This window comes from Aspergillus lentulus (assembly GCF_001445615.1).
Source record: "Aspergillus lentulus DNA, contig: Alt01, strain: IFM 54703, whole genome shotgun sequence".
NCBI classification, from domain to species: Eukaryota; Fungi; Ascomycota; class Eurotiomycetes; order Eurotiales; family Aspergillaceae; genus Aspergillus; species Aspergillus lentulus.
This window is the reverse complement of record NW_028322123.1, coordinates 2,771,963-2,798,413: the sequence shown is the minus strand read 5'-3', so window position 1 is coordinate 2,798,413 and position 26,451 is coordinate 2,771,963. Positions and strand designations below refer to the sequence as shown.

General features: G+C 52.1%; 9 protein-coding genes across 9 annotated transcripts; 4 read left to right on the top strand and 5 right to left on the bottom strand.

The window, feature by feature from the left end:
* Positions 1–830: 830 nt before the first annotated feature.
* On the bottom strand, positions 831–1,332 carry ALT_0860 (uncharacterized protein; the record flags this gene model as incomplete). Its single annotated transcript, XM_033558812.1, has 2 exons — positions 831–1,244; positions 1,306–1,332. The coding sequence occupies 2 exons, from the start codon at positions 1,330–1,332 to the stop codon at positions 831–833; spliced, it is 441 nt and encodes a 146-aa protein (XP_033414703.1).
* A 763-nt stretch (positions 1,333–2,095) lies between these two features.
* ALT_0859 (formin sepA) lies at positions 2,096–7,610 on the top strand (the record flags this gene model as incomplete). The annotated part of the gene is made up of 3 exons (XM_033558813.1): positions 2,096–3,291; positions 3,347–6,713; positions 6,774–7,610. The coding sequence occupies 3 exons, from the start codon at positions 2,096–2,098 to the stop codon at positions 7,608–7,610; spliced, it is 5,400 nt and encodes a 1,799-aa protein (XP_033414704.1).
* Positions 7,611–8,516: 906 nt separating this feature from the next.
* ALT_0858 (tRNA modification GTPase) lies at positions 8,517–10,378 on the top strand (the record flags this gene model as incomplete). The annotated part of the gene is made up of 2 exons (XM_033558814.2): positions 8,517–8,777; positions 8,840–10,378. The coding sequence occupies 2 exons, from the start codon at positions 8,517–8,519 to the stop codon at positions 10,376–10,378; spliced, it is 1,800 nt and encodes a 599-aa protein (XP_033414705.2).
* Positions 10,379–11,667: 1,289 nt separating this feature from the next.
* On the bottom strand, positions 11,668–12,732 carry ALT_0857 (uncharacterized protein; the record flags this gene model as incomplete). Its single annotated transcript, XM_033558815.2, has 1 exon — positions 11,668–12,732. One exon carries the CDS (start codon positions 12,730–12,732, stop codon positions 11,668–11,670), a length of 1,065 nt encoding a protein of 354 aa, XP_033414706.1.
* A 1,775-nt stretch (positions 12,733–14,507) lies between these two features.
* ALT_0856 (ankyrin repeat protein) lies at positions 14,508–17,708 on the bottom strand (the record flags this gene model as incomplete). The annotated part of the gene is made up of 2 exons (XM_033558816.1): positions 14,508–17,211; positions 17,263–17,708. 2 exons carry the CDS (start codon positions 17,706–17,708, stop codon positions 14,508–14,510), a joined length of 3,150 nt encoding a protein of 1,049 aa, XP_033414707.1.
* Positions 17,709–18,923: 1,215 nt separating this feature from the next.
* On the top strand, positions 18,924–20,270 carry ALT_0855 (O-phospho-L-serine:2-oxoglutarate transaminase; the record flags this gene model as incomplete). Its single annotated transcript, XM_089599054.1, has 1 exon — positions 18,924–20,270. The coding sequence occupies one exon, from the start codon at positions 18,924–18,926 to the stop codon at positions 20,268–20,270; it is 1,347 nt and encodes a 448-aa protein (XP_089456718.1).
* Positions 20,271–20,451: 181 nt separating this feature from the next.
* Positions 20,452–21,603, bottom strand: ALT_0854 (cytochrome b5 reductase family protein; the record flags this gene model as incomplete). Its single annotated transcript, XM_033558818.1, has 1 exon — positions 20,452–21,603. One exon carries the CDS (start codon positions 21,601–21,603, stop codon positions 20,452–20,454), a length of 1,152 nt encoding a protein of 383 aa, XP_033414709.1.
* Positions 21,604–21,990: 387 nt separating this feature from the next.
* ALT_0853 (putative amino acid transporter) lies at positions 21,991–23,888 on the top strand (the record flags this gene model as incomplete). Its single annotated transcript, XM_033558819.1, has 2 exons — positions 21,991–23,022; positions 23,079–23,888. 2 exons carry the CDS (start codon positions 21,991–21,993, stop codon positions 23,886–23,888), a joined length of 1,842 nt encoding a protein of 613 aa, XP_033414710.1.
* A 271-nt stretch (positions 23,889–24,159) lies between these two features.
* ALT_0852 (glycoside hydrolase family 32 protein) lies at positions 24,160–26,090 on the bottom strand (the record flags this gene model as incomplete). The annotated part of the gene is made up of 2 exons (XM_033558820.2): positions 24,160–24,542; positions 24,602–26,090. The coding sequence occupies 2 exons, from the start codon at positions 26,088–26,090 to the stop codon at positions 24,160–24,162; spliced, it is 1,872 nt and encodes a 623-aa protein (XP_033414711.2).
* Between the last annotated feature and the right edge of the window lie 361 nt (positions 26,091–26,451).

The following is a 26,451-nucleotide window of genomic DNA, read 5'->3' as shown; positions in this document are numbered from 1 at the left end:
CGTCGATCAGCTAAAGCTTAACCCTTTTAGAGTTGTCTAATCTGTGGGCGCAATCTTGCTCCCTTGGAACCATGATGATGCCGTCAATAGGTAGTTCAATACAAGATGATTTGTTACCCTCCAGGTAGTCAATACCTGATTCAATTGTGTTTCAAGAACTGGACTCTCCTGATTCGTATCGATCTAAAAGCTCAGGCTCAAGGCGACAGTGGACTGCATGGCACTCAAGTTATCAATTTCGCTTGAACACTACATGTGAATATGGAGAGGTATATGTGAGTATCAAGCTCAATGGAGAATACTTTCTGTTCTAATGCATAGAGCTCCGATGCTCCGTATGACTCGTCCGTTTCGTGCAGAAAACATGCGGCGTCGACCATTGCTTGGGACAATCGAAATGAAGGTCCGCACGTTAGTCAATGGGATACACTACGCCCTTGAATGCCACAAAGTTTGGGACGAGGTTATAGTTCTACGCGTAAAAGTTATGCCTACTGTTGTGGAGGCGGCATTCTCCACATATCTGGCATCATTTGATATGTACCCTAGCGTCCCTAGCAGGCTTTCTTGAACCGATATCGCCACGGTATTCGGGGCATGTATACGCAGGATGGACATGTCTCACTTTCGGGTTGTCTACAGTTCATGAAACATTCCATCGAGTTCTGATATATGTTAACTTCGGAAAGTTGGAAAGTTCTCGATGACATCCATCAGATACATGCGAAAATATCTGACGAATAGACTGCAGTCTTCATGCCCGCTTGTCTAATATGCATATACCCAAACGCCAGCTGTAACTGCAAGACAAACAAATAGACGATCACAAATTATCGACGGACCCTTGAATGACCTTGATCATCCCCTTCATCATCGCTATCGTCCATGAACCCCTGCTCGAGGTCCCGGCTGAGTCGGCTACTTGCGTCAGCCGCATCGCGTCGTCTTTCAAGCGCTTCCCTCCGAGAGGGATCCATGTCCATCCCAACCATGATTTCCCCCTCCTCGTCAAAAATGCTAATGTTATCGTGTTGTCCGTCGGTCTGCCGCCGCCACGTCGATGGCAAGAAGAAGCGCATGACGGCATCGGCTATACGATCTCGCAAGGACAAAGTATGCGCGGAAATGGCTTGCAGCGGAAGATATTGTGAGTAGCGTTGATGGTAGCGCCGGAAGAATGGGACAATTAGGAATGAGAGGAGGAGATAGAGCGCCAGAGATATTACGGCCGGGATAAGAAGGGTCTGAGCAGGAACGGATCATTAGAATCAACAACCTCAGAATATGACACCGCAGAAAACTCACCTTGGCCAGACTTGACACAGAGCCCATCTTGACTGTGGCTCAAAGCGGTGGCTTGAGTTGCGTATACAGTTATAGGCAACAGCCTAGGTATAGGCTCAGGAGTAATGGCAGTGACGGTCTCGGATCAACATGAAGCCATCATACTCGCATCACACAAGAATAAGACAATGCGACTAAATCTTCCGTAGAGTCCCATTCAGGCTTCCAGTAGCCCACACCTGCTGACGATTATCTTACAGCCTGCTCTGCGTCGTACATGCTGCAGACTAATGCGGATGAGGCCACGTGACTTTATCTCCTGAACGGAGAGAATGGTCACGTGAGTAAGCGGCCCCTACCGCGTTCTAGAGCCGCCCCCCCTAAACGAGTAATGCCCGCGCTTTAACCCTGACAAGCAAACGACGTTTCTAGCATCATCCTAGTGCCCGCACAAGCAGGACAAGCGATCAGACCCTTTTTGGGAGACCGATAGCCCTCGCTTGTGGTGTTGCGCATTTTACGCATCCAGTCCGGAAGAGGAGGGAGGATTTAAAGTGTTACTATTCGGCGCCCTCCCCCCTCCTGTTCTAGCGCTGCTCCGCAGCGGGTATTCGACTGCTAGTCAGGAGTCCCAACTACGGCTTATTGGATTTGAGTTGGATGTCATTGACGCCCTTGCGCAGGTTTGACAGCAACGGGCTCGTCGGTTTCTGGGAACAACCTTGTCAGCGACAACGCTTCTGTTTTAGATCTTCTAGTTGTGGACAACGCTCATGCTGCGCCTTGCATCTCCCCAGCGACGCCCGTCAAGATGCCAACCACCACATCTGCATCCGACAAATCGAGACAAACCTCCGCTGGCAAAGGATTTTTCGGGAGGAAGCTGCATAAGGAGAAGCCGGTAGATGATCGGTATGAGGGTTATGGAGGGTCGGAGAATCTCGCCCCCCCAGGAAACGCTGCTGGATCCCGTTCGTCCCGGCACTCGAAACGATCATCCGTCCAATCTGTGGATTACTCGCACGACTTCGATCCAAGCGGAATCTCGATGACCGCCGGTGTCATAACATCCATTCCCTTTGAGAGCCTTCCTGCCGATACTAGGTCTCCGATACCGGTAGATTACCTGTCCAGGCCGGAGACATCACCGCGAAAGGAGCCGTCGCCAAATCATCTTGCCAAGGGAGGCGGTGATTTTCATCAATACCCAGCATGGAACCCGACGGGACTACGAGAAAACAACGCCTTTTCCCATCCTACTGGGCCCCGTCCCCCGCCGCACGCATCCAATGTGTCTATGGTCGGGAGTACTGCAGGAGACAAGAGCGCGAGGTATCAGCAGTGGGCAAGACCGGGCAGTTCGGCCACCAATGCTGGGTTCAGTCATAATTCGTCGTCCACCGTGGATTCGTCATCAACTTCGCGGATGTCCCTTGATCAGACCAGCATCCATTCGTCTCTCTCCTCCAACACAAGGGGCTCGAGTTATATCTCTTCGGACGGCTCAGCACGGACGCTCACAACATCGCATTCGGGTGACCGTGGCACTCTCTTCCCGAGCAGCGGCAACTCCAATCGATTTTCCACTGCACAAGCGGCATGGCAAGCTGCTCAGCTTGCTACGCATCCTGCTGCACCGGCCCTCAATCCTGAGCAATATCTCACCCGACCCAGGGATGATCGCATAGTGGACCAACTGTTCCTTGACTTGATGCAAAAGCGAGGCTGGCAAAACCTTCCAGAGCAGGCCAAGCGGCAGATGCTGGCGTATCCCGCATCCAAGAAATGGACACTAGTACATCAGGACCGCTTGACGGAACTCCAGGGTGAACAGAAGCGGAGGCAGAACGCAAGGCAAACTCATGGCCATGACGGTCCAACCGGCATTCTCGAGCGGGCCGATGAAGAAGGGAGCCCAGAGTGGTATGTGAAGAAGGTCATGGACGACAGTATCACGTCGAAGCAGTTGGCCAGCTTGAGTGTCAGTCTGCGAACGCAACCAATCAGGTGAGTTTCTTGTAACAGGCTTACAGCATCCTATCTCCGGCTAATAATATGACAGTTGGGTCAGAGCCTTTGTCGAAGCGCAAGGTCAGATCGCTTTGACCAATGTGCTCTCTAAGATCAACCGCAGGAAAGCTTCGGGCCCTGTACCCGCACCCCCGACAGGCGACCGGGACTTGGATAGAGAGTACGATATTGTCAAGTGTCTCAAGGCTCTCATGAATAACAAATATGGTGCGGACGACGCAATCAACCATCAACAGGTCATCATCGCCCTTATCAGCTCGCTACTATCTCCGCGCCTAAACACAAGGAAATTGGTCAGTGAGGTCCTGACCTTCCTATGTCACTGGGCGGAAGGCGAGGGCCACCAAAAGGTCTTGCAGGCTATGGATCATGTCAAGAATCAGCACGGTGAAACGGGTCGCTTTGACGCCTGGATGCGAATCGTGGAGGTAACGATCGACGGCCGGGGCAAAATGGGCAGCTTAGTTGGTGCTAGTGAGGAGTATCGCAGCGGCGGCATTGGCATGGAGAATCTGCTCATGGAGTACGCGGTCTCGACCATGATGCTCATCAACATGTTGGTGGATGCGCCGGAAAATGACCTACAATTGCGATGCCACATCCGCGCCCAGTTCATCTCCTGTGGCATCAAGCGTCTCTTGACGAAGATGGAAGGCTTCCAATACGAGGTCATCGATAAGCAAATCGAGCGGTTCAGAGAAAATGAGGCCATTGACTACGAGGATCTCCTTCAGCGGGAGAGCAGCAGTATGAAGGATAGCATCGAGGGTGAGGTGAAGGACATGAGCGATCCCCTGCAAATCACGGATGCCATTCTGACGAGACTCAATGGTACTCGTGCCCATGATTACTTCCTTTCCGCTATGCAGCACATGCTTCTTATCCGGGAGAACTCTGGGGAGGACGGTCTTCGAATGTTTCAGCTTGTCGATGCCATGCTCAGCTACGTTGCCATGGACCGGAGACTACCTGATCTGGATCTACGGCAAGGATTGACTTTTACAGTACAAAGTCTCCTGGACAGGCTTCATACTGATGCAGAGGCAAGGCAAGCATATGACGAGTCCCTTGAGGCGCGGCAGATTGCGGAGGCCGCAATTGCGGAACGGGACGAGATGAAGGCGCAGGTGGAGATGGGAGCGGACGGTCTGGTGAAGAAGCTGCAGAAGCAGATCGATGAACAAACGAGCATCATTGAGCTTCAGACTAGACAAAACGAGGCCCTCAAGGCAGAGCTTGCTGACGTTCAGCGGCTGCGTGCTCAAGAGCTGCAGCGGAATGAACTGGAAACCAGAGAGCTCTATCTAATGCTCCGGGACGCTCAGGATATCGCTGCATCGAATGCGAAGAAGAATAATCTTGCCGAGACCGATCCATCGCACATGAGGGGTATCCTGGACCGGGAAAGACTGTTGGAGCGGTTGGAGAAACAGCTTGAGCGGACAAAGACGCAATTCAAGCTGGAGGGCAAAGTTTGGGGCCAACATGGACCTTCGGACCGACTGCGCGAGCTACGGGAGCAGATGGACGGCGAACCTGACCCTGAGGACTTTCAGGAACAAGCTCGTCGAAACCTGGAAACTAGCGCTCTGGGTTCTGTTCATCGCAAGAGAAGCCATGTTCCGGATATGGATGTTGCCAACGGTCAAGAGAGGCCATCGGACCAGGATGGGTCACTTCTCGTCAACTTTGGACGACCCCGAATGGATCCGGAACAAGCGTCTGATTTGCTGGGGGAGATTGCTTCTAAAGTTCCAAAGATCGACGCTGAAGATGCCGAAGCCGACGACAGTCTTGCTCAACCATCTCAACCGGAGACTGAAGAAGACCAAGTCGTCCGAGATGAAGAAGTCAAGCCCGAGGACGACAGTGAAAAGCCCGAAGAGAAGCCTGTATCCGTGCCTGCACCTCCCCCTCCTCCCCCGCCGCCACCACCGCCACCTCCTCCAGGTGGCGCGGTAGGCATTCCGCCGCCGCCTCCACCACCACCTCCACCTCCGCCGCCCGGTGCCAAGGGTTTGGGAGTTCCGCCTCCGCCGCCTCCTCCGCCCCCTCCTGGCTTTGCTGGAGGAATGCCTCCACCCCCTCCACCTCCCCCAGGTGGGTTCGGAGCACCCCCACCACCTCCGCCGCCTGGTGTTGGCGGAGGCTGGCGAGCCAACTACATGGCTTCGCAATCAGCACCTTCTCATCCAACTGCCGTCTTGTCATCTATTAGACCTAAGAAGAAACTTAAGGCTCTTCATTGGGACAAGGTCGATACTCCACAGGTAACAGTGTGGGCTATTCGCGATCCCACTCCTCAAGCGAAGGAAGAGAAGTACAGCGAGTTGGCGAAGAAGGGTGTCTTGGACGAAGTCGAAAGGTTATTCATGGCGAAGGAGACCAAGATCTTTGGGGCCGGCTCCGGCACCAAGCAGCGCAAGGATAAGAAACAGATCATCTCAAACGACTTATCGAAGACCTTCCAGATCGCATTGGCCAAGTTTTCGCAGTATCCTGTCGATGATGTCGTCCGTATGATTATCCATTGCGATCCAGAGATTCTGGACAATATGGTGGTCATGGACTTTTTGCAGAGAGAGGAGATGTGCACAATACCCGAGAATGTCTCCAAGCTAATGGCACCGTACAGCAAGGACTGGACGGGGCCTGATGCTGCTAGTTCCGAGCGGGAGCAAGATCCAACCGAGCTTACACGGGAGGACCAGATCTACCTCTACACTGCTTTTGAGCTAAATCATTACTGGAAAGCTAGAATGCGGGCCCTTGCACTGACACGCTCCTTTGAGCCGGACTACGAGCATCTCTCCACAAAAATCCGCGAGGTCGTGAGGGTCAGTGAGACCTTGAGAGACTCAGTCTCCTTGATGAATGTCCTTGGACTGATTCTGGATATCGGTAACTTCATGAACGACGCCAACAAGCAGGCTCAAGGTTTCAAGTTGAGCTCGCTCGCTCGACTTGGCATGGTCAAGGATGATAAGAATGAGACAACATTCGCAGACCTCGTTGAGCGTATTGTCCGCAATCAGTACCCCGAGTGGGAAGGTTTCGTTGACGAGATTGGCGGCGTCATCGGAGTCCAGAAGATTAACGTCGACCAGTTGCGGGCAGATGCCAAGAAGTACATTGATAATATCAAGAACGTGCAGGCAAGCCTCGATGCTGGCAATTTAAGCGATCCCAAGAAGTTCCATCCACAGGACCGCGTGAGTCAAATCGTCCAGCGAAGTATGAAAGATGCCAGAAGGAAGGCGGAGCAAATGCAGCTTTATCTGGAGGAGATGGTCAAGACGTATGACGACATCATGGTCTTTTACGGAGAAGATAATACAGATGAAGGAGCTCGACGGGACTTCTTTGCGAAGCTTGCTTCGTTCTTACTGGAGTGGAAGGTAGGTTTCTTTTGTGTCTGTTTTTTGTGACGATGACAACCATGGCTAATGGGTTCCTAGAAATCGAAAGAGAAGAACATCGCCCTCGAAGAGGCCAGAAAGCGTACAGAGGCTTCTCTTGCCCGCAAACGTGTCAACGCCGGCCTTGCCAACAGTTCTGGTGCAGGCGATGCACCGGTGTCTCCTGCTACCAGTGGTGCCATGGATTCGCTTTTGGAGAAATTACGAGCTGCAGCTCCTCAGGCTAGAGATCAACGTGATCGTCGTCGGCGCGCCAGGTTGAAGGAACGTCACCAGGTTCGCATTGCTTCGGGTCAGAAGATCCCGGACCTCACTGGATCTGAGCCCGCAAATGGTGAAACACAGTCAGACAGTAATAGTACCACTCTCGTGGGCAGCAATGACGCTAGCACCACAGAGACCGGCCTTCTGAGCCCGCCAGGTCAAGAGACCGACGTAGACACTCAGACGAAAGAGCTGCAGGTGTCGGAGAGCGAAGACGTTGCAGACCGCGCTGCGAGCATGCTGCAAGGTCTCAGGGATAACATGGATAACAACGGAGAGCGTGCTCGACGGAGAAGAGAGAGCGCCGAGGAGGAACGTCGGAAACGCAGACTGAGAAGGAGGAATGGAGGAAATGCTAGCAAAGACAGCGCCGACGGTTCGAGTTTGTCGATCGTCCCAGAGCCCGCAACACCACCGCCCAGTACCGAAGCCTCAGCACTGACTGAACCCGGCATGGCCAGTCCTTCGAATGATGAGAATGGGGCTTCACAACCTCCTCAAACTCCCTCTATTGTCATTTCGCCGAACGCAGATGAGCATCACGGATCATCTGGTGACGAAGATTCCCTGGATGGCTCGCCAAAACATCAGCCTACAGAGCAGTCGGGTTGATCTAAAACCTATGGTTGCTGGTCGCTCAGCCGAAACAAATCACCCGAACCCTCATAATATAATGTTTGATTGATAGACTTACTGATGTCGTCTCGGAAACATTTCCCTATGTCTCTCAGTGTATAATATCCCCCACTGTTACTTGTCTTCACCTTTTTCTTTTGATCACTACAGCCCTCTTCTTTCTTTCCGGTCAACATTAGCAGCACGGCCATGTCTTTCCTAGATCTTTGTTCCCAAGCATACCTTCCTTGTGATTTGCTTTGATCCATCTCTCGAGACTACATCGTTCCAACTACCCATCATCCATATTTCGGCATCTCTTAATTTTTGTTCCCTTCTCTGCATACCTATCCAAGCTTCCATTCTTGATTCCATCTTTGTACATAGTTTCCTTCAGTTGTGACTGTTCTCTTTGCGCGTGCCTACGGCGGTTCGTGCTTTTCCTGTACTGGCACGACTGCTTGTCCCTTGTTGTATCTCTTTGGCGGTGGATCTTGAAGCATCGGCTGTCTGGCGTATGGCTCGGCGTCTTTCGGCGCGCAGGCGTGACGAAGTGACGCAAGTGTCGTGTCGTTGAATATCCCCCATGCATATGTTGGTCCTTACAGTTTTCGCATTGACCTGCGTGGGTTGTTGCTCTAGGTCAATAGATCAATGGCGCCACCCATTTCAAAGCAAAGTCCTAAACCCTGAACCACTTGACAAGTAGGCCGGCTATACACTCAAGGCTCTATAAGCGTTATAGGATGTCTGTCTAACATGCAGATGCTGTAAATAGTAGCCATTGTGCCGACCTAAGAACATGTATGTGATCACGTGATATCATCGTTGATAACACAGAATATCACCATTGGTTCTCCGCCCTCTACTTCCAACCACAACTTTCCACTTACCTGCCTGCGCATGCGAGCATTCGGATTTTGGAGTCTACGGCGGGCTTTCACCTTTCGCCCGTCATGGAGCCGATATTCTTGCAGTCATGCAGTTGCTCTTGATCTAGCACGACCGGCCCAGCGGAGATTACCCAGCACTTGCCGGCAATTCTCTGCATCTCCGAGCTTTCGATTCTCCTTGGAGGCCGATTCAACGATATATGCGCTCTCTACTGCTCCCGGTAGAGCAGCCATAGCAGTTGTACGAGTCTCGGGTTCCGCATGTGTGCAGGTGGGTCAATTGACATTTATTTCCAGAGCGGAGCTGACACCTACTCTTCGATCCCTGAATAGATCTATCGCGCCCTCTGTCCCAGTGCACCTCTTCCTCGCGCGCGTGTTGCCGCAGTACGCACCCTCTACGACCCTACACAAGAGCCGTCCGCCAACACAGTCCTCGATGCGGGCGCTCTTGTACTGTATTTCCCTGGACCCAAAACCGTCACAGGCGAGGACGTCCTCGAGCTGCATCTTCACGGTGGGCCAGCTATCGTAAAGTCGGTGCTGGCGGCTATTGCCCGCACCAGTCGGCCGGAGAGTCTGGTCCGCTATGCGGAACCGGGCGAATTCACTCGCCGGGCGTTCATGAATAACCGGCTCGATCTGCCGCAAATCGAAGCATTGGGCGATACGCTCACCGCTGATACGGAACAGCAGCGGCGCCTTGCTGTTCGAGGTGCCAGTGACGCTCTTTCGAAACGCTACGAATCGTGGCGCCAGCAGTTACTATATGCGCGCGGGGAGCTGGAGGCACTGATTGATTTCTCCGAGGACCAGTATTTCGACGAGTCTCCTGAGGAGTTTGTCCGCTCCGTCGCAGGACAGGTCCGTGCGCTACAGATTCAGCTGAGATTGCATATTGAAAATGCGTCGAAGGGAGAATTGCTGCGCAATGGGATCAAGATCGCCCTGCTTGGGGCTCCTAATGCAGGCAAGAGTTCACTCTTGAATCGGATTGTGGGCAAGGAGGCCGCGATTGTCAGTACCGAGGAGGGAACTACTCGGGACATTGTGGATGTTGGGGTTGATCTCGGCGGCTGGTACTGCAAGCTTGGCGACATGGCTGGGATCCGGTCTGAGAAGAGCGCTTCCACAGGTCAGGGAACCGTGGTCATTGGAGCAGTCGAGAAGGAGGGTATCCGGCGCGCCAGAGCCAGGGCTCTGGAATCGGACGTGGTTGTGTTGGTTGTCTCCCTGGAATGGACCAATGGCTCGCCTTACCGACTGTCAGTGGACCAGGAGGTAATTGATGCGGTTAATGATTGTGTGCAAGCTGGGAAGTGCATTGTTGTGACTATCAACAAATGCGATCGACTTCCTGCTGCAGATCGGTCCGGCCAGTCACTGCATGAATTGAAGACGAAAATAAGGACGCTGTTTCCAGCGGTTCCGGAGAAACGCATATTCGACATATCCTGCCACGAGGCCTCGGAACGGGCCCTGCCTGAGCAATCAGATCCGGGGAACATGCAACGATTCCTACGAGGCTTGATTTCAACATTTGAAGAAATTGCGTCCCCAGCGGGAATGGAGGGGGACGAGAATGGGCAATATGATATTTCATATTGGGAAGATTCATTGGGAGTGACCCATCGACAAAGCTCTAATCTACAAAGATGCATGCAACACTTGGAGGATTTCCTGAACGAGACTACCCAAGCCCAAACGCCCCAAACTCCCGGCTATGCTCATGATCGAAATATTGAGACTGAAATTGATGTCGTGATGGCAGCCGAGCATCTGCGATTCGCCGCTGACACTCTCGCCAAGATCACCGGCAAAGGCGAGAGCGGCGACGTGGAGGATGTCTTGGGCGTCGTATTCGAGAAGTAGGTTTTCGTGTGTCATTATGATAATGTTGCTTTGCGGCTAACATCGGGGCTTGTTTTAGGTTCTGCGTTGGAAAGTGAAATTGCAAATATATTCGTCGATCTGACGTTCTTATGCATTTATATGGTTGCGTCGCTTCCACCAAAGATGGCGTATTGCCATCCCACAGCCCATACCCCAGGCACCGCCGTTCGTACCAACTCATGATGATGGCCGAGAAACAAGATCAACCGGGGCAATATATTCCGACAGACTCAGGTTGACTCTCGAGCGTTATTCAGTCGTCGCTATGCACGTCGTTATATCCGCCACGCCCTTGCATAGATGGCAAGTCGAGCGTGACGCCAGTGCCGGCGCGTACCGGATGGGGGGGCTTCGTGGATTCGGCGGGATCGTTGTATCCACCTCTTCCCATTGATGTTTTTATGTTAGGGAAGAGGAGAGGAGAGGTCCGTTCAACCTTCTGAGGTCCAATTCTTCGAATATTGTGTCCAAGAGAAGTGTCGCAAGACCGGCAGGACTCACCAGGTCAAGATGATTGCGAACTCGTAGCTGTAATGCAATAGACTGAATTGAAAGCAACCTATCCGAAGAGACTATTTCAATGAAGATGCCTACTATTTATACCTATACTCTCTTGTCTCCCGTCGAATATATGTCTGCCTCATGACACAAATCCGCCAGGCACCCACGGGGCAGGACAGACCGGACTGGAAATGACTAACATTCTGCTTTGCAATCCTTTGGAAATTGATCTACGATCTATTTTCGCGACAACGATAAACGTATGGACTCTGATTCGGGCTCCTTCTCGCATCTTCCGCATCATTCTGTGCGTGACTTGCTTTCCAAGGCGTATACGTACAGGGGGTACGCAGTACATAGTTCGGATTAATCATAGACGGCTTACATCGCCGCGGCCTGACAAATCGGCCAGACCAGAATTGAGTTGCGGGTCGCTGGTAGGTTAATCCCGAGAAGACGAGAGACGAGAATACCTTACCTTACTTCTTTGCGGTTTCAGAGCAGATGACAAACGAGGCGTTCTTCAGCTCCTGTGGTGAAGGAATTCGTGACTGTTGCTTATTGTTGAGTCATACTTGAGTCGACGGGGAGTTGGCTGCGTTCCTATAGGGTAGGTATTCAGTCGGAGTCGGGCTCGGTGTTAGGGCTGTGCTTGTTTAGTTGTTTAGATGGAGGGCATGGTTTGGGGTTAGTATTCACTCTATCTTCGAAATGGAAATGTGATGATTGAATCGATGATTCAATGGATGATGATAGCTAGCTAGCTACTAACCTCCCCCGTCCTCGCCGGCCTTTCTGATTGCTTTGAAGATCGCATATACAACATTCCGTTTCTGTTTCTCCCCGATAACCATGCAAACTGCAGTCGCCACAATGGCTTCATGGGTTTTGCTGAGGGAGCTGTCATAATCATAATTGTCTCCTACATCTGCATTTGGCGTGCGCCCGAAAACACTGGATACCTCTGCTTTATAGATAACTAGGACGCCATACTTTTTCTTCGCGATGCTGCTGAAATAATGAGCAAGAACCACTTCGCCTTGACAGTGGCCAGAAGCAGATGGCACTTCAGCAGTCAGTTTAAGGTGATGCCATGGCAAGCAGCGCTTCGACCACTTCAGCTCCGCCGGGAGATTCCTCGTGCCCTTCCAGGCGAGATCAACCCCAGCGTACTTCCACTGATAACACCTGGTGCGCGTGGATAGTGGTTCGATCCAACATAGCGCCAGCGCTTCGTCGGCACGCGCAGGTAGATGACCGGCATCTGGATCGGTATCGCCATTCGAATAACCGACTTCCTGCTGTGCATCTTCTTTGTTGGCCTTGGCCTTCGTTTCCTTTCTCTTCTGCCTCCGTCTGGCGTTCACGTCTCGATGATACTGCTTGCCCGTTTCCCGCCAGAGTCGCCACTTGCGCACCTTGTAACCCTTCAACGCGAGATCGTCGCCGGCGTCGATGCGGTTGTCGGGGTTGCTTCGTCGGTTCCAGCTCACTGCGCCTCTTGGGTCAATCGCTGCGATCATGTCCTCCCCGAATTGTAGGTTCCATCGTTTCCAGAACGCGGAGTTGTGGATGAGACAGATTGGGCTTCCCTGCTTGCTACTGCCTCGTCGCAGGGTTCGCGGAGGACGGTGGAACGAGATGTAAGGTTTGTGGACGAAGAAGCCATTTGGATCTGTCGCAACTTCGGGATTTTCCTTGAGGAACTTCCGTCGTTTCCTCAGTCTGATGGGAAGTTGGTGTGGTGAGATCAAGATGCTGTGCTCATTTTCTGGGTAGAGATGGTAGGTAAATAAGCTGCTCTGCTGGGGAGCTTCTGGAGATGACGGCATTTTTCACCATCGCTTGCATTTGAGACCATGGCGTCTGCGCAGATTCAATAGGCCGTTGTCATCTCTTATATAAATTTAACCTCCTAGCAGTTTCATGGAGATTAACGGAGGGAGGCTTAACCAAGAACAACAATGGGTCGGGGAAAAGAACTTATCCATTGACTCTTTTCAGGTTGAGCACGGGACGTGAATGTCAATCATGACAAGTGCGTAAAAGGGGCGCAGACTGTGAAATGGCTGCCGCCGGGCACCAGAATACGAGGCGTCTAGTCTGTTGGCCCAAGGGGAGTCGGACGCCATCCGACCACGGATGCGACAATACAAACAGATAACTATCAGAGGCAGATATCAGTAGAATGTGTTGCTTGATTTAGTATATCATGTTTGTTAGTCTCACTGAATGGATTGGATCCATACAGGTTCTGCATCATTGAGGACAGCCTATATATCCAATATGCCTAGCGAAAGGTACTTGAATAAGCGGCGGATTGCCTAGAATGAGCCTGAGACTATGTATCCGAATGACTCGTCGCAAGTCTAGACTTTGAGGGGATTTATAGTTCCGCGCGTCTGTGCGTATCGATGAGGGTCTCGATAATGTATGTTACCGATTGCTATCGTCTTTACCAGTTGGCGGACTATACCCGCTGCGAGATGAAGCGTCTCAACTTAGCCAGACATTTCGGCATTTGCAACAGATGATCGCAGCTCGGACTAGTCTCCACATGCTGATAGAGAGCTGAGGGAAAGGACCTCGCGCCCACACCCAGGATCAGGGCAAAAGTACGGAAAATAATCATTTTGGTCCTGGGTGTACTTGCGGGCTTGGTAGCACTCGAACGCAATCTCGTGAATATCGCTAAGATCCACGCCCTTTGAGCATGTCCCCGCTTCGAGGTGGATCAGCATGGCAGAGAACGACCCGAATGTTCGGCAGCAGCCGAAGCATTCCTCGCGTCGTGCGTTCGTTGGTGCTGTCTGGCATTCAGATACGGACAGTAGCAATTGAGCGAGGACATGGGGACGAACCATGCGTAGTTGTTCTCGTTGCGGAAGTACCTGTCGCAGATATTGCACCAGTTGTGGCATTGTATATCATGTTGGCCCAATTCGTAGGCTGAAGGAAAGTATCTTTTGCATGGTTCGCACAAGCAGTGCTGTTCGTCCAGATGGTCTTCCAGGTCGCGCTGAGACGGAAAGTCCACTTGGAAATTCGAAAAGATTGCAAATGTGATGCCGATGAGAGTTCCGCAGATCATCGCGTTTGGAAGCCTCTGACACGAATGACGCGTTCACATCGCGCACACCAGAAGTGGTCCCATCGACAGTGCTCTTCCACGTCGGGCCAGTAGTCAAACTGGTTCTGGCAGATGGTGCAGGTGTATTCAGATCCATACCGCGAATCTCTGTCCTCGACCACATAGCGACCTAATTGACCCATTTTGAGTAGATGAGATGATGGAATTGATGGGATAGAATGGGAATTGACCCAGAGGTAGCAGAGAAGGATTAAATAGGCAAGTGGATAGATAAACCGCACGCGGTGGAGATCCACTTTGCTGGGGAATTCCCCTGGTTGACTGTCTCAAATATTCTACTACAACACCAACATCATCATCATAATCATCATCATCATCATCATCATCATCATCATCATCATCATCATCATCATCATCATCATCATCATCATCATCATCATCATCATCATCATCATCATGGCATTATAGTTGTAAATACAAAGATTTCATTACATGCAAGCCCTTTCCTTCACAGACTTACTCCTCGCGCGCAGTATATACGGAAGATGAAGACTCAGAATCCGAGTTCACCATACTAGTTGACTCAGATACAGGGTCAACGGGGTTGAATGTGGATAGCAATGGTAACTTTGATACCCTCCGCCGACCCGGTTGTGGTGCGAGTACTTCGACCTCCGTCTCGGTTTCATGAAGAACTGGAGAGCCCCTCCAGTACGGCAGAGAGTAGTCGAACCAAGGCTCAGAAGTAGAACCAGTGTGAGAAACACTTGGCTCAGGTTGACGGGGAGCTGTACCTGACGAAGAAGACTGTATAGCTGCCTCGAACTGCCTGGATTGCGGTGGATTGCTGCTCAAACCAAGGCTGGTGCGTCTTCCTCCGCGCATATGCTCCGGTGTAGCGGACCGGCTTGGGGGCAATCCTTGCTCGAGGGTGACAGGCAGCTCCTGAGGCGCCATGGCCGAGGGCTCAGCGCAGGGCTCTGGAGATCGAGCCGTCAAGGATATCCGAGGGGATATTGTCCTGTTATGGAGTGTTTCTCCTGTCTCTTGAGGGGGTTGGGAAGCAATGATATGGGTCTGCGGAACGAAATGCCTGCTATCTTGGGTCAACAACCGCCGGACTTGCTCCTTTCGCTCCTCAGAGATGACAGCATGCGGGGCGAAGCCGATTCCCACGGCATCAAGGCCGAACCTAGTCCCATCATTTGCCGATGCAGGTCCACGTTGAAGCAAGAGTGCCAGAACGTCAGGATGTCCATAATACGCGGCGTAATGGTGTGGCTGCCATCCGGACTCGTCTCTCCGCACAACGGATGCGCCGTGCTGGAGGAGAATAGATACTACGGGGAGATGTCCCCCCATTGCTGCCAGACACAGTGGGGAATCTTCCTGTGTCCTGGTTTCGTATGCCAAGTACAAAGGGCAGCCTCGATCAAGGAGGTTCTGAACTGCTGCTGCATGGCCTTGGCGAGAAGCGACCCCGAGGGCCCGGTCACCCTTGGCGTCTCTAGCCTCCAGCGAGGCTCCCTTGTCGCAAAGCAGATTGAGGATATTCATCGATCCACGAGCGGCTGCGATGTGGATGGGTCTCTGCTTATTGATCTCTGTCTGCGCCTCGATGTTCGCGTTACTGATGAGCAGTAGTCTGGCAATCTCAATGCTGTTGGCCAAACAGGCGTAATGGAGAGGGGTGAGACCGTCGAGGCATCGTGTGTCGACCGGTACACCCTTGCGCACAAGTAGCTCTATCACCGCGAAACGCGAGTTCATGGCCGCGAGGTGTAGGGCTGTTCGCCCTAATTTGTTGGTCGCTGTCAGCACGCCCTTCTTCTGACCCAAGAGATCCACAATCTCGATGTGTCCATTGAACGCGGCCCAGTGTACCGCAGTCATGGAAGAATCATCCACACAATGAGTCGAGGATTTACGCTTGAGCAGCTCCTGCGCCACCAGATATCTCCCCATTGCTGCGGCGCAGATGAGCGGCGTCCTTCGGTCACTTCCGGGCACATTGATATTTGCTCTGTTATCCAGGAGCAGTTTCATCACGCCTGGGTGGCCTTCTTCGCATGCATAGTGCAACGCTGTCATCATCGCACCATCTCTTGCTTCCAAATCTGCACCACATGATATTAAAAGCTCCACAATTTCTTCGTCACCTCGCTTCGCTGCAGCATGAAGCGGCGTCGTATGATTCTCCGCTCGCACGTTCACCTTGGCATGGTGGGCAATCAACAAGCGGGTGGCTTCAAGCTGGCCTCGACCAGCCGCTAGCCAAAGCGACGTCCTGCCCTGGGTATCTCGTGTCTCGGTGTCCAATTGCTCCAGAAGAAGCAGCTGAAGTACGTCACAATGGCCGCGTGAAGCCGCTAGGTGGAGAGCTGTAGAACCCCAGGCATCGACAGCATCAAGTCTCGCGTCCTTCTGAATAAGCAAATTGACCACCGCCTCATTACCACAGTGCGCTGCCACCAATAGTGCAGTCCTGCGAGTACTCAGATGCCGTGCATCAACTCCATGTCCACTTTCTATAAGCATCTCAATGTCAGCCAACCCTCCTGACTGGGCCAGTTTCACGATCAAAGGAGCTGTAGCCCCTTCAGGAGTTGTAAGATCAATGCTCGTTTTCAAATCTTTTTCGTCACCAGCGCGTGCTACTCTCGATGCCGTAGGGCTTAGACCGGACGACCTCGAAGAGCTTGACGTTAGGCTGCTTCGACTGAATCGCCGAAAGACCGAACGTATCTTCTCGCGCTTGGACCCCAACGGAGGACGAGCACTTGATGGCGGTTTTGAATCTGATTGCGATCGTCGAACTTGACTCTGGCTGTACTGGCGCGGAGCATGTTGTAGCGTTACGCTCGTGCTGTGACCATTGCTCGTAACGATCGAATCATTGGGACGAAGGGGCAGCGAGAAACCATCTGTTTGCGAGAAGCTGCGACTGGTAGTGGCTGCACTTGCATAGCCTTCATCTATGTCCGATTTGGATCGGAAGTGGTGGCCTGCGTAACGGATCGAAGGAGAAGAGGCAAGCACTCTGTCCAAATCAGAAGCGACATTGCTGACGGATGGCTGGTAGAAGCTCCAACTCGAACCGTGTGCCTGGGAGCCTGCGTAGCTGGAGCTCCGAAGAGTGGCCGTATCATCCGCGACTTTTTTGATGATCTGGCGGTTTTCCGCTCTCCGGAGCAGCTCGACTTGCTCGGACGATGAGCGACTATCGCGCTGTCAGCATATAACGTGCATGTTAAGTACTCGAGGCTCCGACCATTGACACGCCTGTAGCAGCAATTGCAAAGCCACCACCTGCGCATGGAGTCTTTCCTGGTGACCTCGCATGACATCCTCATTCCAGACCACTTTGACACGCGCCCGGAATCCAACGACAGAGTCCTGTCCTGCAATGTTCTGGACAAGGGATGCTACCTCTTCGGACAGAACCTCCATAACCATCCGGCAGCCATCCAATGCGACATTCAATCCTTCAATGTACTCTTCAGATTTGGTCATACCGCGGGCATTGAATTTAGCCCAATCCTCTAGGTGAGTCAAAGCTGATTCGATAATCGATAGCTCTCCGATGAGTGACTGGATGGTGAGATCGGCATTGCTGAATCTCCCCTTTAACTTGACCAAACCTGCGGTTGTCTGGGAAATGACTTGAGCGATTTGAAGAACTCCTGAAATCGCACCGATCCAGGTAAAGGGATCCATGGCGAAGATGGTTTCCTAACCTAGCTAAGAGCCCAGCATTGGTCGGTAGGGTTAGTGGAAGTAGATGTAGACAGCCACTGACTGCTAGATTGGAATAGATATCAGGACGTGGATCGATGATACTTCAATAGAAGAGAACAAAATTAAAGATAGAATGGCAATGGACAAGGACGAGAAGAATTCAAGAAAGATTCGAATTGCACAGCCAAGCTGCAGCACTAGGTAGATCCTGCGGGCTGACAGTCACGGACGAGGCTGAAACTGACGAGGAGCAGCGGCCCTTGCAAGTTATGAGTGATCGTCTGTTTCCCCTCATATGAAGACCGTGAATCAGTCGGCACTGCCACAGTCAACAGTTGTTAGATGCAGTCAAATCTTCCCCTGATTGATATGCTCTCGATGTTGGCAAACGAAATATATGCTGTGCTGCAAATGAAGTGCTACACCTGAGTCAGTCTGACTGCTGATATCAGTAGTGCTTAACGAGATGGTAGTCCACCATTGAATATCATCGTTTGCTGTAGTGACTTGTGGTCTCTTTCAGAAGGGGCCAGCCCACCGAAAGGAGAGTTGAAGGTGGTCAAACCTGATTGTCCGATGCTGTTGAATACCCCGGGCCCCAAGGAAATGTTGCCGCAAGCATGCTTATTCCCTCAATGAAATACGACAGTTCACCGGCATGAATCTGATGCAATAGAACATTCTCCATCATGGACATTTTCCATCATGGACATCTACTGTCTGAAGTGCAATCCCAGATTAACAATAATAGAAGGTAGGCGAGTATGCTGAAATGGAACGTGCCATCTTAGAGCAAGTTGCATTTTTACCATAACAGGATAAGTTGAAGCTATACAAGACACATGCTCATACACTACATACTTTCTTCTAGAGAGGTAAAGGAGGGGATACGTGCAACTAAGACAAGACACCTTGTAGATAGGTCTTTTACCAGACAACTATGAAAGTAATATGTCGAACAATTATCCCTGGCTGAATAATCAATAACTACTCGACGTCGTGATTGAGGGGATGAGTCAATAATACCAAGAGCAGTTACAGATCCGCTCTCGGGGATCACTCTTAATCTCCGGCGGGGCCTGGGAACCTTCTGAGTCAACCCCGCCAACATTTAAATCTGTTTCTTCCTTTCTCAGGCCAAAACTATTTTGAATCTGCTTCAATTGATCAAAAGGCAAGGTTCATACAGTCAATATGCCTTCCAGACAAGAGGTCGCTTACTTCGGAGCTGGTCCTGCTCCCCTGCCCACCTCGGTCGTGGAGGCGGGCGCAAAGGCCTTCGTCAACTACAATGACTGCGGTCTCGGACTCGGCGAAATCTCGCATCGCTCTCCTACCGCAAACAAGATCCTGGAAGATACCAAGGCGAGCTTGGCAACGCTCCTGGATATTCCCGATGACTACGAGATCCTGTTCATGCAGGGGGGTGGAAGTGGACAATTCAGCTCGGTCGTACAGAACCTTGTTGGAGTGTGGGTAGAGCGCAGACGACAGAGAGCAGAGGCCGAGATTTCGGCCACCGAAAACAAGGATGAACTGGTCTTTGAGAGATTACAAAAGGAGGTACATGAGGAATTGAAGCTGGATTACATCGTCACGGGTTCCTGGTCGTTGAAGGGGGCGCAGGAGGCTATCCGTCTGGTGGGTGCCAAACATGTGAACATCGCGCTGGATGCCAGAACCGCGAACAATGGGAAGTTTGGCAAGATCCCTGCAGAGGAGACCTGGACCCTCTCGCCCAGTAAGAACTCGGCGTTTGTTTACTTCTGTGACAATGAGACGGTGGACGGTGTGGAGTTCCCCAGCTTCCCAAAGATCCTGGAATCGGACGACCGAATTGTCGTCGCAGACATGAGCTCCAACTTCCTCAGCCGAAAGGTTGATGTCAGCAAGTATTCGGTCATCTTCGTACGTATTTCTTCCTGTGACGACATCTCATTTTCGAGTCTTAGAGCTAATGGACAGCAGGGTGGTGCCCAGAAAAACATTGGTATCGCTGGTATTTCCATCGTCATCATCAAAAAGTCGCTTTTGCCTCCCCAGACGCCTACACCAGCACCTGCTCTTCTTCATCGGTTGAACATTGGCGGATTACCGGGGAGCGTCGTGCTCGACTACGCGACCATCGCGAAGAATAACTCCCTGTACAACACACTCCCCATCTTCAACCTATGGATTGCGGGCCAGGTCATGGCCGAACTCGTCCAGACCTACGGTGCGCAGAAAATCACCGGTCAGGAACAGATCTCGAACCGCAAGGCCGAGATCCTCTACAGTGTTTTGGACAAGTACCCCCAGGTCTACCACGTTGTTCCGGACAAGAGTGTCCGGAGCCGTATGAACCTTTGTTTCCGCGTCTACGGCGGTGATGCCGAGAAGGAGAAGGAATTCCTGGCTGGAGCTGAGAAGCGCCTGCTCCAGGGTTTGAAGGGACACCGCAGTGTTGGCGGTATCCGGGCCAGCAACTACAATGCAGTTCCCTTGGAGAACGTTGAGAAGCTGGCCAAGTACCTCGAAGACTACGCTACCGGCAATGCTTAAACGGTCTCTCCGAGGGCTAATGATCTCATTTCCTAACCTGTAAAATGTCTTGTCTTGTTTGTACGGAGTTAACCTCGACTACCCAGCTTTATTCAACATAGTGCCAAAATTCTATAATTATTTACACAGGGAGATTTAGAGGTTACATATTGTAAATGTACATAGACAGGATGGCGGACTCTTAAAGCTTCCAAACAGCCCAATCTTTCAGGTCGAGTTCCTTGATAACTCCGTTAAGTGGACCTTGGAGTTCCATCCCTTGCGCCCACAGCTTTGGTCCTGCCATATAGCTGATGAAGCCTTCCGGTCCTGACACGAGAATCATTTTACCACCAGGAGATCCATGGGAGGAGGCGGAATCGGTGAATCTCGTGATGGATTTCTTCTCAATGAACGAACTCTCTTCGTCCACAAAATAGTCAACCGTAACTTGGCCCGGATATCGAGCTTTGAGAGTCTCGAGCTCGCGGACCATGAGCGAAGTGACTGCCGGATCCTGTGTCGGACCCGCTAGCGGAGGACTGCTGGGTTTTGATGACCCGAACAGACCTGAAAACCAGGATCTTTGCTGCGCTTCGTCTATTGCCGAACTATCGTTGTAACCCCCCAGGCAGTCATCCCGTCTTCTATTCGCCCAGAGAATGTGAAGCCTCGGCTTGTGGTCCGCGTCTGTCCGGCGTAGAAGCGTATGTCCAGCCTGCAAAGCAGGAGCAATTCCAGTACCGCCCGCGATAAAGAGAATCTGCCGAGTATCTGAGGGGATTTCGCATTCAATTCGAGGTCCGCGCACTTCAATAGGTGATCCTACATCAAGAGAATGCAGATACCGCGATACCTCCCCGAACGGGTCTTTCCGAATGAAGAACCGGAGGCACCCTTCTTCCTGCTCATCTTGGGCCTTTGACGTTATTGGCGGTAGGGGTGTATACTCTCTTCCGATTTGCAATTGCGGTTGCTTGAACATAACGCTCCATACGCCGGTCTTCCATGCGTCTTCGTAGGCTTCGCGGTTGTCGTCGGGCTTGGGTGGTTTCAGAGTGAAGATACTGCCATTCGACGATACCGGATCCCTTGCGACAAGGCGGTATTTGGTAAAGGTGACTGGATTCAGAGTCGTCGACTCTGAGCCTTGTTGCGATCTAACATAGGCTCCGATTCCCGCCGCAGTTGCAGTGACAATCGTCAGTCGAAGCCATAGTCGCTTTTTCGGCGGAGAAGGTGCGGAGGGTGTAGGTGATGAAGGCGCGGTATAACGACGAGAAGCTACTCTCTTGCTGAGGGTAGAAGGCGGGTTGAACAATAGGCCCCCTGACCTTGGTAGCCGGGGTTTCATGAGGTTGACTCTCAACGAAAGTGCAAGTATTGATAAATAATGAGTATCGTCGAGTCTTGTGGTGATCTTCATCTTCAAGCTTAATTGGAGACCCTTATAGGCCTGGCGCTAAACTCGATCGGGCATCAATGAAGAACCCCTTGTCGATGATCGACTTCATTTTCCTCATCTACACCTCTCAGCACTAGAGCAACTCCGAATCTCTTGCTGCTCTTGTATTACCATATACTATCGCCGTCGGCTGGATAGACCCCGCCATTGTTGTCTGTGCAACAGCCCTCCGCCTTCTGCTGGGATGGAGAGAGTTTCCCGTCCTCTTTTGTTGACGACCCGTTTGAATAACCACAATTGATACATGAATGCCTTTACAACTACCGGCTCAAAGAAATGTCCCATATCACCTATTCGCAAACGGATACCAGATCGGACAACCTCCATGCCCCTCGTGATTCTCTAGAACTTGCATCACTAGCGTCTTCCTCCCCGGAATCTGCGGGCAGGTCCTCGGCCTCATCCTCGCCCTCGGGCATTTCCTCACGCAAGCTCTCCCTTGAGGACGAGGATCCCCTATCGGACGCACATTCGCACGCAAATCTTGAGTCCGGGCGATCGAGATCTGCCCGATCCTACTCCATCTCCTCTGCCTTCGATTTCGGCAATGCCCTCTTCCCACTATCGCAGACCGCCGGGGGGTATGCTCCCTTAGGAGTTCCCTCCACACTTGACCGACAAACGGGGACCGACGGCTCGCTAGAACGAAATAAGACATTGACCTACTTGAACGGTTTATCATTAGTGGTTGGGATCATCATCGGATCTGGGATCTTTTCGTCCCCGAGTCAGGTCAACGCCAATGCGGGGTCTCCCGGCGCGTCTCTGATCGCGTGGGTTGTCGCAGGGTTGCTGGCATGGACCGGGGCGGCCAGCTATGCAGAATTGGGCGGCGCTATCCCTCTCAATGGCGGAGCTCAGGTCTATCTCTCCAAGATTTTCGGGGAACTGGTTGGGTTTCTCTTCACTTGGAGCGCTGTTCTGGTGCTGAAGCCAGGGAGCGCCGCCATCATCGCGATCATCTTCGGCGAGTATGTCGTTCGAGCAGTGATACATGCAGATGCCGAGACTGTCAGTCCCTGGATCAGCAAGGGAGTCGCATTCGGAGGCGTGTTTATGGTGACCGTGCTGAACTGCATATCGACCCGACTGGCTGCGCGCATAGGGGATTTTTTCATGTTCTTCAAGTTCATCGCATTAATAGGAGTTACTGTCATAGGTATTGTCGTTGCTGTGACTGGGTTCTCTTCGACCGGGAGCGCCAGTAAGGAGTGGAAAGAAGGTTGGTTCAAGGGAACGAGTACTGACATCTCCGGCTGGGCCGTTGCAATATACGCGGGTCTCTGGGCTTTTGATGGCTGGGACAACGTAGGTTCTCCCATCCCACATTCTCTCCCCCTGTCATTTACTGATCGTACTCGCAGACAAATTATGTGAGCGGCGAGTTCAAAAATCCTAGCCGGGATCTTCCCCGAGTGATTCACACGGCGATGCCGCTGGTGATCTTATCTTACTTGCTGGCCAACGTTTCGTATTTCCTTGTGCTGCCTCATTCCACCATAGAGGCGAGCAACACCATTGCTGTCCAATTTGGCGACAAGGTGTTCGGCTCCGTGGGGGCGCTTGTTTTCGCCCTGGTGGTGTCTGCAAGCTGTTTCGGGGCCCTCAACGCAACGGTCTTCACCACCGGTCGGCTGGTCTACGCTGCTGGCAAGGAAGGCTACCTTCCGTCGATGTTCGGCAATCTCTGGAGGGGTGGATCCAGCACAATGGGAAGCAATCGATTGCAGCGCCGCTCGTGGGCTAGCAAGGCTCTGGCCCGGATTTTTGGAGAAAACACCAGCTTCGGGTATACACCGATCAACGCCATGGCATTAAACAGCGCCTTGACATTGGTATATATCATTGGTGGCGAGTTCAAAACTCTGGTTACGTTCTATGGCGTCGCAGGGTACACCTTCTACTTCCTCACGGTGCTAGGGCTCATTGTCCTCCGAATCCGAGAACCGTACCTGGCGCGCCCCTACAAGACCTGGATTTCCACACCAATCATCTTCTGCTGCGTTAGTCTCTTTCTTTTGAGTCGCGCGGTCATCGCCGAGCCACTGCAGACGTTGATCGTGGTGGCCTTCATCATCGCTGGCGTCCCAGTCTACTTCTTTCGCATCTACCAGCGTGATGGGAAGATTACGTTTCCCGGATGGAAGTTTTGGCAAGCCAGTCGACGTCGGTAATGCATTTCAGGCGTATAATGAACATTCCCTTCTATGAGACGAGTGACGCCCATGCGCATAGCTTGCGTGTATGACTACGGGTTTTAGCATCTGCAGCATTATGATGCTCGCATCTGGACGATCGAGCAAGTGATTGGCGATTATTGTGATCAGAACGCCGCGTACCATGTTTAGTTCATTTCGACCCCTGTCTTCCTAGTTACGAGTTTGCTCCCGCGTCTATGTGGGCCTGTCATGAGATACAACGCTAGTCTAGAGATCTATCTAATGCTTAATTCTCATCACGAATCACACTCAGTCCATCCCAAATATCTGCTCTCACCAGCACAGCAGCAGGAGCAGATGTTGATGGTTTCGGCTCGGTTGGTGAGGCGAAGAATTTCAACCCCGTGCAGACCTGTGCATGAGGTGCATAGATGCGTGTGGAGATGACCGTTCTGCTATTCACGAACACTTCGAGCACACTTGCGTCGAAATAGGCGTGGACCTGAAGCGGTTCCGTCACCTCCTCGACTTCATTGTTGCAGAAGGTGAAGAGAGTATGCGGCGCCGTCTCGAGGGCATGGTTGATACCGGCATCGTGAGGCGGTGGCCTTTCGACTGTGAACGTTTCGTCGTATGGTTTCCATGATAGGACGGTGCGCTGGTGGAAATCTTCTTGTGCGTCAGCAATTATTGCAACTTGGGGGCAACGAAGAAGCGAGAGAGCTCACCAGGGCTGTGGCCGATCTCCAACCCTACTGCTGCGCAGTGCTTCTCAACCACGAAGGTTGCGTTCAATTCCCACCTAGCAGTGCGCAAGGGCAAGAACGCAGGGGGGTGACAGGCCGAAGATCCCAGTTGTACCTTGGATAAATGCAACTCTCGTGCGGATTTTCGAAGTATGTCGAGCCTGGGGTCCGGCCGGATACTTAATGTTCGAACTCGTGTACCTTGCGGATCATGTTCTGTTTCAATCGACGTAATGGATTCCAGATTCGATTGGTGCGCTCGCTTGACATTGTGAAGAGTCACCAGCCTTACTAGTCGCGGTAGAGACATGACGCCACTCCAGCCTTGTCGATGGCGCAGACGATCCGGCAAATCCTCCTCGGTAATCCAGCAGTATACGACGTACTCCTCCGTGACCGGATCCCAAAATGAGTTTGCGGCGTAGCAGCACCCGTGATCGAAGATCCCGGAGAATGCATATTCTGCGAGGGGCTCGCAACTGCTCTGCGCCTGCAGTCCAGGTCGAACATTAATACACATCCAGAGCAGGGAGCGCGGTACTCTCTTTGGTCCATCCTCCGACGGCAGGCATCCCTCTGCACCGAAGACCACAAAATCTCGGGAGACGCCATCATCTGTCAACGTAAAACAGTTGGCAACTTCCCAGTTGACGCCCAGATCCCCCGACCATCGAGAGGGTCGAAAATTTAAGCCAACATAAAGTAAAGGCCCGATGTATGTCCACTCCGTCAGATTGTCGGGATTGACGATGTATACGAAGACTGTTGGGGACTCTTTAGCGATGCCCCCGGAGATAAATCCATACAGGTTCGGGGAGGCCAGTCCATCTTGTCGCTGGGCCCGCAACGAGGGCCAGCAGTTCAGATAAGGGTCTCTCCAGCCTGTGACCTCGAGTCCTGCAGGGGCGCCGGGGTGAATCGGATTACTGTCGAATCGTTGCCATGTCGTGCCATGGTCATGGGAGACTGCGATACTGAGCGATTCGCTGCCCTTGACATACGGCAGAGTAAAGTGGAGTGGAAGGTGATTTACGGACGTGTATACATACATAAGTACACCCGGCTTGCCATCCGGACCGTGAGGGCGGAAGCAGCCAGTGAACACGCCGCAGCGATCATACTCCGCAGACGGCGTGAGACATGGTTCGGGGGATATTTGCCAGGACACTAGATCGCTGGAGGTGGCATGGCCCCAGGAGATGTTGCCCCAGTCATTCCCGTGCGGGTTCCATTGGAATGACAGATGGTAGAGTCCAGTCATCGGGTCATATCCAAGCCCACAGGGGTCATTCATCCACCCCCGGGGCGCAGTAAGGTGGTATGACGGTCGCCACTTAGGGTTCACATGAGCTATACCCGTCGCTTGCGGGATAGTCTTGGGTTTCTGTTCTGGATCGCAATGGACAGGGTGTGATAGGGTTCCACTGTTGCCCAACCCTGCCGCATGTTGGGATCCTGGAAGGATATGCATATTGCCCGGATTTATAAGAAGTGGGCTCTGCAGATCCAGCACAAAACTGGCCTTAGAGAAACCACGTTGTTCGAAACAGAGTTTGACTTTGAGACAAGAGTGTAAATGGACGCTAGTCACCCGTCATGGATTCGCTGATACTGTCTCAGTCATTAGAGTAGCTGCCATTGCATTACAGAACTGTCAATCCTCTTTCGGCACAAGGCAGTGGGGAATCTCATCCTTTTTATTCAATACGCAGGCATGAGAGATCGAGATTGATGTCCGTAATTGAAAATTGAAGCTGAAACGACGACAAGGGGTCATTGACTGTAGAATGCCAGTGGGATGACGGAATTACCTCGGAAGGATGCGGAGAGTT